At 42.6% G+C, this 13,793-nt stretch overlaps 2 protein-coding genes across 6 annotated transcripts in view; both read right to left on the bottom strand.

Annotated features, from left to right (window-relative positions):
• LOC110017416 (uncharacterized) overlaps positions 1-13,793 on the bottom strand; it is a 154,675-nt gene that overhangs the window by 134,706 nt on the left and 6,176 nt on the right. The gene's annotated exons all lie outside the window — the stretch shown is intronic.
• Positions 2,652-4,217, bottom strand: LOC101160857 (ADP-ribosylation factor-like protein 4C). Its single transcript, XM_004081610.5, has one exon. The coding sequence runs from the start codon at positions 3,802-3,804 to the stop codon at positions 3,226-3,228; it is 579 nt and encodes a 192-aa protein (XP_004081658.1). The 5' UTR covers positions 3,805-4,217; the 3' UTR covers positions 2,652-3,225.

The raw sequence follows: 13,793 nt of genomic DNA, 5'->3' as shown, positions 1-13,793 counted from the left end.
GCCTCAGGACTCCCGGGCGGGGGCGTGCCTCTCGTATGGGTGATGGCGTAAGTCTCGAGTGGTAGGGGCATTGGATATGGGACCGGAGCGCCTTGGGGTGGGACTGCACTGGCGGGGGCTCTGACTCTGCATGCTCTCTGTTCTGTGGGGTTCAGTGTCTTGCCCAAGGACATTTCGACTCATGGGCATACAAGGCGGGAATCGAACCTGCAATCATACGATCATGGGTCGACCGCCCTACCGCTGCACCATGGCCGCCCCACACTCTCTCTCTCCTTTTTTTTCTTCCATCCGGTCAACAAGGAATGCATATTAATCTAATCATTAGAAATAAAGCTTAGCCTCAAACACAAAAGGGGTTTATCACAAATATGCACTCTGTTTGCCTGAAGATCCATAAACCCCTATTGTAACTGTAAAATATGTCCAACACAAGAAACTTTCAGCTCTGATCTGCTTCCTGTTGGACAGGACAAGTTAGGAAAAAAAAAACAATTAAAAAAAGACACTTTGAGAGAATAAGCTGTTTACTAAGAAAATATAAACAATATGTGAAAAAGAAACCAACATCATGTTTCAGAGGATTATAAGCAGTTACTTTGGCACTAAATGGCTTTAGTTGGCACGTAATGTGGATAAAGGCTTACACCACCAACTAGCGTATGTTTTTGAAAAAGCATGGCTTTTCCTTGTAAAATTACAACTTTATTCTGAGAATTTTAGGACTTTACTCTTTCAAAATTACCACTTTTTTCTCATACATTTATTTACAGGTATATTGTCATAAAATTACAACTTTTTTCTTGTAAATGTATTTGTTTTTTTATTTTTATAATGGCCCTAGTACTACATCGTACCTGACTTTATTTCCAACTAAACAAAAAAAATGTCTTTAAGGTTTTTTTCTGTTCAAGGTGATGCTAAATTACATATATAAAGTTCCACTCCGATCATCTTTGGATATACTGTAAAAATGTTCCTAGTGGTCTTTTATGCTAAATAAAAAAATTGTCATTTTCTAGGACATAGTTTCTCTAGAGCGTCAGTAGTTCATTAAAAAAAGGAACAACCCCCTGTCCTGTCAACCATAACCGAGCTCTCTGTTTACGTCCTGTCCTGCTATCCTCCAATTCCCCACACCCTCAACTTAACATTAACGGTGCAACAAAAACGACAAGCAATACTGGAGCTATCCAGCCGTACAGTTTTGATCCAGATTTCAGCTTAGAAGAGGAAAATAAAGACGTACATGGATCCATTTGTCTACATCCATTCGTCCTTGTCCTGTCATCAGAATGGAGCGGAGCAGGAAGCTTTTGGCCTGAACAGCATTTTTTCTACACCAAAAAAAGCTTATTTCTTATACTGCATTATTTTCTTCTACTGCGGATTCACAATGATTTGAATAAAGGAATACTCAGAAATGCAATTTCAATCTTGATTTTCTGTCTTCTACGTCCTCCATCATCAGAAAAATGCCACAAATGTTACCAAAAAAAAAATCACAATTTTCATAGGAATGGGTATTTAGTGATACATAACAAGCGAGTGACAAAGGGCATGACAGGGTTAAAACTGCTTACTCTCATTTCTTTAGTTCTTTTTTTGGTGGTTGTGATTTGTTATGATTGCAATTCTTTTTAATTCACATTTAAAAAATGAATACATGTCATTTTAAAAAGAAACATAATAGAACTGAAAGAAAAGCAGTATTTTAAAGCTGATTGGGCCTCTTTGTCATGTTTAAATTAAAGCCCTTTGGATTGCTTGATTTTTTAACCAAAGCTAACTACAAAAAAGAAAGGTTATTTTTTGTTAAAAGTACATACAAGCCTTTAAAACCTTGAAAACATCTCTGGTGTTAAGTTTTCATGAACCGTGTGGGGTCTCTCTGCTCTTGTGAGGTATAAACACCAGAGCACGATCTGGAGAAGCTGATGAACTTTAGAAGAATCACAACGAAATTTAAAAAAAACCTGCATTTTGACTCAGGTGAGATTTAAAAAAACAAAAAAAGCTCTATTTAAAGCTCCATGGATGCTCCACCGGTCAGATCATCCAAAAGGGAAAGAAGTTTGAAGAAATGATAAACTCTTCCATCAACTGGTGAATCTTAGTTTAAAAAACAAACCTGCAGCAGTTTCTTTATTTCTTTTTCTCAACACTTTAAACCTACATCCCTGTTTCCGCTGATTTTTTTCAGGAACAGGTGTTGTAAAGGAATGCAGAACAGCGACTTTAGAATATCTGACAGCTCTCTGAAATCAGCTCATCTATCCAAACATTGAAGCTTCAGCACCTGGCCAGCACCGGTTAAAGTGGCAGATGAGAGTTTTTAAGGACTCAGGAGGGAAACTGTTAGAGCCCCAACTGCTGCTGTTAACTCAGCAGCCGCAATGCAGATCCATAAATTTGACAAATGGGTTCCAGCTCCGCTTTGAACTTTCCGCTCCTGTGGAAACGATGAAACAGATGTGTGCCTAGGCCTTTCCCACATGAGAACCCGTGACCTTCGACCATCACCCTGACTGCTTCCACATAGGCAAATCACTAAATTAACCATTTAGTCAACAGTTTTAATGTGTTATCTTCCGTTCCTGATGCATCATCATCATCACTTCACGTCTCAATAAGAGCCAGTCACTTGAATAGTGGGTTTAGAATCTTTTAATATTCAAAAAATACTTCAGTTTTGGCTTGGTACACAAACAACCTGGATCTGCTCCTTTAATTAATACAATGTTGTTTCTGCTGTCTGTAAGCAACTGAAAAGTGCAAAGTAGTGGACGTGGTCCCCTGTCCACCATGCAGAGGGAAGGCTACTTCATTGCTCCAAAAAGTCTGAATGACACCCAGCTCATACTACACGTGTCTGTTTGGAGAGCAGGGGGCTGGGGGCCCAAGCTACGTGCAAAATCAAACTTGTGATTCCACAAAGACCTCCTGTGGATGCAAACCAAAACTAACAGTCTTGAAAAGAAGAGCAAAGTGAGCCGCAGCTTCTTCAGGATCCAGATAAAGCGGGCCAGCCCGTTTATCAGCCTCAGTGGCTCTGAAGGCTTCTCCAATGTGTTAATATTTTTTTTGGTGTTTTCTTCAGTCCTGCAGCCCCTCCTGCAGCAGGGCTTCACAGCTTCAGGAGCTTCAATCCAGAGGATGGAAGAGGAAGATCACTGCAAAGTAAACCCGTTTGAGAAAGGCCGCTTCAGTCCAGCTCAGCGCCTGCTACCGCTTCTTCTTCTGCTTCAGGGACTTCCTCCTCTTCACGATCATCTCGTACAGCTTGTCCATGCCCTCGTGGAGCCCCTCTCCGATGATGGCGCAGGCGGGCTGGACGTGGTAGGTGGTGGAGGGCGTCAGCTCGTGCAGGGCCAGCTGCTTCTCGATGTCCGCCACCGGCAGAGACTTGGGCAGGTCCTGCTTGTTGGCGATGACCAGCAGCGGCGTGCCCTGGTTCTCCGCGAACTTGGTGACCTTATGCAGCTCCGTCTTGGCCTCCTCCAGCCTGTCCACGTCCACCGAGTCCACCACGTAGATTATCCCGTCCGTGCAGCGGCTGTAGGACTTCCACAGCGGCCTCAGCTTCTCCTGGCCGCCAACATCCCAGAAGTGACAGCTGATGCCTTTGGCGGTGCCGTTGCTCAGCTTGATCTTCTCGGTGTTGAAGCCGATCGTGGGTACCGTGTTGACAAACTCGTTGAATTTGAGTCTGTAGAGAACCGTGGTTTTCCCGGCGGAGTCCAAACCCAGCATGACGATGTGAAGCGACTGGAAGGCAGAGATGTTGGAGAAACTGTTGCCCATTTTGGCAGGGAGAAAAAAAACAGCCTCACGATTGTTTCATTAATTCCAGGCTCGGATGCGTAAAAATCCCCCAGGAGCCGCGCGCGGACCCCGGCGCGCTCCGGATGATTGATCGGCTCTGCTGTGACCGTCAGCGGCGCGCCTCGCCAGGACGCAGCGTGCCGTTCATTAGTATTCCCCTCACGCACTCGCGTCCATTTGGCGACAGGGGAGCTCCGCAGCTCCCGGAACACAGAATGGTTGTCTGTCTGTGGAAGCAGCGCAGAATCCCTGCACTAACGCCGCTGTGCTGCGTCACCTTCCCGCAGGCGGACATCCATCCCGTCCTTCTGCGGCTCCGTCCTGCAGCCTCCGTCTCACCTGCTGCTGTCTGTGTCTGCAGCCGCTGTGCTCTGCCGATGACAAACACGTCTGCAGACCAGGAACCGCTGCTGAGCCCCGCCCCTTTCTCAACTGAGCCAATGAGGCCGCACCGATCCGGTTCCCATAGTAACGCGGAAATAGAAACGTCAAAATCTATGATAGTTAAAAGTACAGTTAATATTTGGTTTTATTTTCGTAACTTACTGATAAAAAGGCTCAATAGTTAAATTTGGTACTTTGTTCAAACAAGGAAGATTCAGGGACATTAACCTGGACAACAGCGACACCCTGTGGTGTAAAATAGTTCTGAAGACTGAGGAGGAGCTGGAAACTTTTTTTGTTTAAATCTACTATTTTACATTGACTTGTTCTCCCTACCATGACAAAGGTGGATAAAGGTGGAAAGATTTCATGTAATCCATGGACACCAGTGAAGATCACAAATCATTGAAGAAAAAAGGTTCAGCACACTGTCTAGTGGGTCTAGATGACCCAACTCCCAATGTCAAAGTGCCTAGGATAGCAAAAGGGCTAAATAAGGTATATGCACGGTGGCACAGTGGTTAGCGCTCTTGCCTCACAGCAAGATGGCAGGGTGTCCCCTGCCCGCAAGTGGCCTTGATAGGCTCCAGCAGCCTCGTGACCCCAAAAGGGATTAAATGGATCAGAAGATTAATGAGAAAAAAATAATAAATGAAAAGGAATATTCACAATAATACTGCCCTTACAGCGAACACATTTTGCATGGATGGACAAGGAACCGGTTCCATTGTTAGGACATAGTGTTGGATTTGGATTTGGAAATTGTTTATTTCAAACAATAAAACCAAAAATAAAAGTAAAGTAAACAAACAGCAGAAATATACGTCCATATATCAAACTTAAGAAAATTAGTCTTAACTTTGATTGAAAAATACATATACATACCCATACATTTACACTTGTAAAAAATATCAATTGTTACTCTTAATCATTAATAGCTTGTGCTATCTTAGATGACCCCACCCTTACTTTGACGTGTTATACCTATCATGACAAAGGTGGATAAAGGTGGAAAGATTTCATGTAATCCATGGACACCAGTGAAGATCACAAATCATTGAAGAAAAAATGTTCAGCGCACTGTCTAGTGGGTCTAGATGACCCAACTCCCGATGTTAAAGTGCCTAGGATAGCACAAGGGTTACCTCTAAGGTAAACACACAGTTGAATGACCTGCGGTGTAATTTAAGTGGCCAGCGTGGCTAAAATCTTCCAAAGTTATGCAAATTTGAACTTTGGCAAATATTGACATTGTGTCAACCTATCAAATGCTCAGCTTCAGTAGTGATGAGTTGTTGTGATCAGTGGGTGGAGTCCAACATGGGAGAGAAGCTCATTGTTGCTGTGTTTGCTCACCACAAGCTTTATGATGTTTGTTCATTTTAGTCTGGAAACAAGAATAAAAAGGACTTTGCTTGGAAACTAATAATAGAGGATATCCAACAGTCTGGTCAGTGGTAAAACCTTTCACCTGATTTTAGCTGTTTGTACAGTTCTATCCAAACATAAGGAAGCCTGCAAAAGCTAACTTGCCGCTGGCGTTTATTCAAAGAATACGTGTATAAAAAGGTGGCCTGAGGGACATTTGTTTTAAGAGGAAAAAGGAGACAGAGAGGAGAAGTGGGTCGGCAAGGTCAGCCGAGAGGGGGACGTATTCTGCTGTCTTCTCCTCCTTTGACCTCTTCGTCTTCCCACTTGGAGATGAGCGGGTAATGGATCCCAGGTTCAAGGAGGAGAAGACCGCAGGACATGAACTCAAAGAGATAGCCGAAGCAGCAGCAGAGCTATCGGAGGCATGTTGGTGTGTTGACAAGTGTACCAACATATAGAAAAACTATACAGTGTGCTGCTTTTTTCCAAACAGGTAAAACAACAAAACTCTTTTTGACCAAGACAATATACAGATTTATTAAATATGCATTAAAAAACACAACATCAACGGGGGACCTTTCTGTGTGGCGTTTGCATGTTCTCCCCGTGCATGCGTGGGTTTTCTCCGGGATCTCCGGCTTCCTCCGACCGTCCAAAAACATGCTACATAGGTTGATTGGCATCTCTAAAATTGTCCATAGGTGTGAGTGTGAGAGTGAATGGATGTGTGATTGAGGATATTCCACCCTGCGACAGACTGGCGACCAGTCCAGGGCATCCCTTGCCTACGCCCAAGTGGCCGGGATAGGCTCCCCCGTGACCCCGAAAGGGAAGAAACGGTTAAGAAGATGAATGAATAAATATGCATTGGTGTCATGGCAGAGTCAACTGACCCTGATCCCCTGCAGAAGAACCTACTGTTATGTAGAATGCGCTTAATGCAGGTTCTTGAATGAGCTTTTAGCAACTGGTTGTTTTTTTTAATTAAATGACGCAGTACTGTGCCAGGAATGAAACAGACTTTGATTCCCTAGTCCCTCAGTCTTCCACTGTGATTCTTCCAAGCGCAGTCCTTTTTATTCTCAACTCATACAGTTAGTTCAGATTCTATGCAAACTGTTTATTTTTTATTTTTCTATTCAAGAAATCCTAAATGTTCAACAGTCATAAGTTTTGTGAAAACTTTTCAGTCAACAGTAAATTATTGTATTTCTTGCAGAAAATATTTCCAAGATGGAGTGTGCCACCTGACTAAAAGTAGAGTTTGCCAGAGTTTTTTTCCCTCTTGAAGTGTGTGCTCGGACATGTTATTTTCAACTTGTCCTGTCTAACAGCTGGGCAAAACAGTTAAGAGCTGAAGACCTCTTGTGTTGGACAGATTTTACTGTTACAATAGGTGGATATGAATCTTCTCAGACACGAGGTATATATTTGTATAAACCCCTTTTGTATTTTAGGCTAAACTTTATTTATATTATATTTGTATACATTTCTTTTTGGACTGAAAAAAAGCGATCTTGTGGGACATTAGAGCCAGGGAGCAAGGGTACACAAAAGGAAAAAAAGGGGTTGAAGAAGTTGGAGGATGATTAAAAAAATAGGAGGGGGTAGAACCACAAAAATAAGTGACAAGTTGCTAGACGTTCATCCTTATTCATCATTAATCCATCACACACATGCATATCAAAATGCACATAATACAGGCATAGAGCAGGTCTCACATACGTACATATGCAAAATAATAATATGCTGAAACAAATGTTCAATTTGTGAAAAGGTGACCTGTGCTCACGTGAGTGTCTGTGTTCTACTGTGGTGAATGATGGAATATAAAAAGAGGGAGAGTGCCCGATCACCTCCACATTATGACCCCCGCCGAAGCAGGAGTGTTGGCCAGGGCCCCCCAGACACCTGCGCAGGATAGCAGATCAAAATGATCCACCTGCTGGGCAACTCAACGTCAGCCAGCCAGACCAGAGCCACAGGGGGCCCCCGCACCAGAGAGCAGGGGGGCAGAGAGTGCAAGCTCCAGCCCAGCCACAGAACAAACCTCCTGACGCACCAGGGGTCTAGCTCAAGGCCCTACCTGCCAGAGAGCCCCCCAGCCCCAGACAAGAAACCACAGCCACCCAGGAGTCCTGAGCATCCCCCACACTGACCCCAGGTATGAACCAGGGCCCCCTTAGACAACCACCCGCCCGCCCAACGGAGAATCCAGCTTAGACAGAGGCAGGGGCCACTCCCCGTTGCCTGAGAGGAGGGCGCCAAAGAGAAATGGGGGTCCCCTGACAAGAGTGGTAAACATGGGAGTCTCTGTGGTCATGAGTGGGTTGTTGAAACATCCAAAGTTATCACTCCCTCATATTAGACACTAGAAGTCAGGATTTATGTTCTGCTGATTGAGGAAATGTGCTTTGGATGGCTTTGTTTTCATGTTTTTCTGTCCTTCTGAACTATTGTTGTGTGTCCGCTTGTGTGTTATTTTAATGTTTCAGTCTGCAAAGCAGCTCAAGCTTTGCTGTCTTAGTTTCATTCACAGATAGCTCAATGGAACCAGTTGCTGAGGATGTTGGGGGAAGATGCAAGAAATCCTTACAGAGCAATCACTAAGCAGATGAACGAAGAGACCAAATCAAACTTCATCATACAGAGAAGGGAGTGTGGCTTCCTGTGTTTAAGTTGCCTCTAGTTTTACATTTTTCTTTTATTTGGTAGGATTCAGTAAAAGGACAGAACCGTCATGATCCTCTCAGGTGTCTCCGTTACCAAAAGCAACCACCTATATTGTTTTTTTTTAGCATTTTCTTTAGATCCTCTTGAAAGTCATCACACAGGAGAACAGAAGATATCTGTGTATCTTTACTATGCAGATTACGCCTTACATGCCCTCACCATAACCTTACAATGACACAATTGATCCAGTGGAGGGCGCTGTAGGCCTGAACTGCAGGCCTCTTGAAAGAAAGAGTCTCACAAGGCACAAAAGCGGAACATGATCAAACAGACACGCCATCAGAAGTGAAGGAATTCTAGTTTAGCTTTGGATTCATGGTTCAACACAACATTTAACAGGAGCAAGTTTGCTATTGAACAGCTTGAAGAAGGACTTTGTCGTAACTAGATGATCTATGGGTTTAAAAAATGTTTCCAAATAAAAGGTTTCAAGAAGTACATAAGAAATAACCACAAACTCTTTTGGGGCAAATGTTTAATTACAAACGAACACCGGAATGCAAAACTAGAAGAGAGACCTTCATGAGACGTTCAGGCCTACTTACCAGGTAAGTATAAAACCAGAAGACAGTAAAATCCAAAAAAGCAGCAGAAGAGGGCATGAAGGAATCCAAGCAGGTGTGAAAGCAGAAGGAAACCACATAAAAGACGGGATAATAACTTAAATATAGAAACTAAGTCACAGCAAAATATCCATCCATCCATCTTCTAAACCCACTTAATCCCTTTTACAGACTGAGCAAAGGCAGAGTACACCCTGGACAGGTTACCAGTCTGTTGCAGGGACACACACTCACATCCACACCTAGGGTCAATTTAGAGACACCAGTTGACCTATGAAGCATGTCTTTGGACTGTGGGAGGAAGCTGGATGAGGAGAACACGCAAACTCCACACAGAAAGAACCCGGGTGGGATTTAAACCAGAGCATTCATGCTGAGAGAGCTAACCACTGCACCACCGTGCAGCCCCTCAAGAAATCAAACTTACAAAAACATATATTTACAGATCAAAATGACACTTTGCTGTCAAAAACACTGCTGCCTCCGTGGGGTCAGATCCATTGGGCGAGAACTGCGGAGGCACGCGGGGCGATCCGGGCCTCAATAAACACTCCAGTGGGCCGGAGTGGTCTTCTGCCAGGAACTTGACGTGCTGCAGGGCAAGTAGCGACTGTCTGATGACAGACAGAATTTGTGCTCAGTGTATTTGACATACAGTATGTATCAGAAGATGTTCGATTCGCCGTTCTGCACGTCAATCAAGTCACGTACTTCTCGGTGAGGATTGCAAACTACCCTCATGTCGTTGACGATCGGCTGGTCGATCGCGATCGATGTAATAAGCACCCCTACACCTTTACGGGCTTGATATACAAACTCTAAATCATTTTTACCAAGGGCCACATCAGTATAGTGGTTGTCCTCAAAGGGTCAGATATAACTTATACATGTAACTAAATGTAATGAAAAATAAACGTTAACTATTCCTTAATGTTAAATAACTCATTTATTTATAATGACTTTTTAAAGTAACAATCACAGTTGCATAAAAACACGTTTGCTTGTTACTCTAGCATAAATCATTTTAAATTTGATTCTGTCAGGTTAGATTGTATGAACAGTGTTTAAGTCCTAATGTATAGTTGCCCGATACGATATTGCAAGTCGAATTCCCCCTATGAATAAATACACACCAATTTTTATTTTTTATTTTAAGAAATCAAAAGCTTTGTTGCTCTCGCGGGCCACATGAAATGACATGCCAGGCCACATTTGGCCCTTTGGGCCTTGAGTTTGAAACGTGCTGTAGAATATCTCATATTCTGGGCCAATTATCTCCTCTTTTATTGTTGTTTCAGAGGTTTTCATGAGATGTGAGGCTGTAGGTTTGTATTTTTGTAATACAATTTTATGGACTTTTTTCTAACTGCTTTGCAGATTATTTTGGTTTACTGAGCAAAAGATTTTTTTAATGCTGACGGATGTTTATTAGAGCTATGTTGAAATGTGCTTTGATTATCTTAGTTTTTATTTAGATTTGTTTTATTTGGGTGTTTAATTTTATGTCTGTGCAAAAAATGTTTTTTTTTTTGTTTTAGAAAACTAGATTTTTTAAAACTGATCAATGGGACAGATCTGTAACATTGACAAGTTCTAAGGATTCTTAAAAAGTCAGAGAATACACCTTAAACTTAAATGGCTTCCATAAAGTTGCAAGTTATTGACATAAGTCATATTGTTTTACTTTTCTGATCTGTGTTTATCTAATGTCTAGATCTCATTTCTTGCAAAGCAAACTCAGTTGGTGAGAGGAATTCTGTAAATTTCAGTTTTTTTCACAAGTTACATCTCACTGAGGATTAGCATGTGAGCCTCCAAGAATATGAATGTTGTTTCTTTACAATTGATTCAAAACATTAAAGTGTTGCTACAAAAAAAAAACAAAAGGAAAAACAAATACTGTCCCGTGAAAGTGCTATTGTGTCTGTGAGAAAATGTCAGATGTTGAGTCAGAGTCGATAAAGAAAAGTGTTATGATGTTACAAAAAAATTGCTCCTGATGACCCTGAAGTACTCATGTCCCTGACTGCAAAACTCTGCTTCACCACTTGTAACCTTTGTGCTATCCTAGGCACTTTAACATTGGGAGTTGGGTCATCTAGACCCACTAGACAGTGCTCTGAACCTTTTTTCTTCAATGATTTGTGATCTTCACTGGTGTCCATGGATTACATGAAATTTTTCCACCTTTATCCACCTTTGTCATGGTAGGGAGAACACGTCAATGCAAGGGTGGGGTCATCTAAGATAGCACAAGGGTTTTAACCTGTTTGCTTAATTGCCAGCCAAGATCTGGTTTCCATGCTTCTGTTGTTATCAGTCCATTTGTTGTTAGCATTCTGAAACTCAAAGACACAGTACCTTTACTTATTGTGGCAGTTTTTTGCCTGAGACTAGAAATGTCAGGCAGAATCATGTGTCTCTGCTTCTTCAGGGGATCTCTGAGCAGCCTGGAGAATTCTGACCATGAAGTGCGCCTTGTCTGCGAGCTCAGACAGCTGAGCTTCTTCTGACTTCCTCTGTCTGGTCTGGAGATAAAAATCACAAAAGTTCATATTGCACATTTTTTCCGGCAGGTCATGTGACAATCTGACAAGATTGGAAATTTGGACTTTAGAAGTTTCTTAGGAATAAAGATAAGGTGATAGAACAATTGACTTCTCTTCTTATGCCATGTGCATGTCTAGTATTTCTACATTAAGAATATGAATTGTTTTCATGTACCTTTATCTTTCAAATAAAAATCCTTATCAGGCAGTTATCTAGCAGTTGCCTTGTAAAGCTACAGATGTATCTGCTCCCATACGTGTTACCCTGTCTTTCTCAGTGCTGATTCATGCTGACTCATAGTGTTTACATTTTGTACTGCTCTGTGCAGTGGCATACTTTTTTTTTTTTGTAAACACTGAGACTATGGTTCCAAATATGCTGATCTGAGCGGGACTGCAGTCATGTTAGCCAGAGAGTGACAACACACATGAGTTTGGAAATCAAAGTCTGTAAAAAAGCCAAAGTGGGTTCCTCCTACCTCCAAACGGAAAACAAATAATGCTGCTGGGGTCTTCTTTGGCTCTCTTTCTCCCTTAATGGCTTTAAAATAAACCAAAGATGCAGCGGCAGGGTCTGTGTACATTTAAAGCCTCAGTCACTTGGACCTTTATAGGGGATGGGGTTTTTTGAGTTGTTCGGGTCCGTAGGGAGCTGTATTCAGGAGCTGCCGCATCTTAATGGGAATGCAGATTTTCCTTTCAGTTTCTTTGAGGCTTGAGTGGCCACCTTAAGGGTTGCCATTAAAATGGAATGTCCCGTTGTCGTATACTGGTAAGAGTACCGTGAAGCATTTGTAAAGTTAATGCGTTTCTTGTTGGACCGAACAGAAAAGAGAGGAGAGAGGGAGAGAGGTGGATGTTAGAGATGAGAGATATGGTACAAAAAAAGTTGGATATTTAAAAAATAGGAGGGGTAGAACAACAAAATGAGTTGCTGGAAGCTCTGCTGGCTCCAAAAATCTTCACATGCAAACATGTCAACATGTACACAATACAACCACAGCTTATTGAGTCGGCAGGAGCGCCACAGGGGCCCCTGGCACCAAAGAGCAGGGGGACACGAAAGCACAAGCCCTTACCCAGTCAGAGAGCAGCTCCTGTTGCTGCACAAGGGGGCCCACCACAAGGCTGTACTCGCCCACCACAGGCCCCCCCAGCACCAGACAAGCAGCCCTTCACCACTCAAGAAATCTGAGGACCTCCCCACCTCAACCCCAGGCTTGAACCCAGGTCCCCCACGGAAGAAGTGCCTCCTGCTCCAGGAAACCAATTCTCGGGAAGGGCAATGTGAGGACATCTCCTGTTTGCCTGATTTGCCCCTTTTTCACCCGCAGACAGCCTGTATCCACTCAAAGGGGAGTTGTGACCATGGCTTTAGAACATTGGAAGATTTTCACAGGGTTTGGCACTGCTTTACTAAATGAGGGAAAACTACTTTGAGGCTGCATTCTAAACATATCTTAAGCCAAGGGAGTTGGAAGCAGGTAAAGCATTAAAGGAAAGTGGGTACATTAATAAAAAGGGAAAATCCTTTTTTTTTGGCTTGTTTGAAATACAGATTATAGAACTGAAGGGTGAAAGGTTAAATCAGAAAAACAAATATTAAGCTTTGGATTAAAAGCTGAGAGGCTGAAGTAATGAAACCAATCACTCACGCTTTAGGAAAGTAAAAGCCAAATATATCGTTGTCAAAGGCTAGCTTTACTCAAGAAGATTCTTAACCAATCCACTTGAGCAAGTACTGGCTTACATGCTGCACACTTTCAATTTAGTTCATTTATTAAGTCATTAAATAATGCCTGATTTGTTTACTTTTTTGACTCCCTTTGCAATGGTAAATAACTAAAGGAAAATGCCAGACGAAGTGTTCGTTATCAGAAATTAGTGGTGGTGTGAACAGTCCGTGTGAACAGTCCGTGTCACGGTATATCAGGATGACCCAGATGCTGACGCAAGCTAGAGTGTGGAACTAAAATTCTTTAATTAACAAAAAGTCCCACCTTAGGTGGGAAAAATCCACAAACAAAACTGAACTCAAAAGCAGAATGACTAAATAGCGCAAAAAAGATTTAGAACCAAGAACTAAACTACTACAACTGCAACACTCCGGCACTGAAGGCAGAAGCAAACCACAGCTCAAACAAATAAACCTAAAGCGCAGGCAGCTATGTGTCAGTCCATGGAGATTCACTGGAGGGGGGGCGGATCCTTTCAGGAGAAGCCACAGCCAACCGGCACAGAAAAAGACACGGATAAGGAAAAAACAAAACAGAACTGACCGACTACGTCATTCTAATGCAAAGTGGAGGACAGTTGTTTCCACTAAGTATTAATTTCTGTCCCGCTTATACCATGGTCATTTACAAAA

This window comes from Oryzias latipes, chromosome 21 (assembly GCF_053564925.1).
Source record: "Oryzias latipes strain Hd-rR chromosome 21, Olatipes_Hd-rR_3.1".
NCBI classification, from domain to species: domain Eukaryota; kingdom Metazoa; phylum Chordata; class Actinopteri; order Beloniformes; family Adrianichthyidae; genus Oryzias; species Oryzias latipes.
Note: the sequence above shows the minus strand (reverse complement) of the source record. Positions and strands in the feature narration are given on the sequence as shown.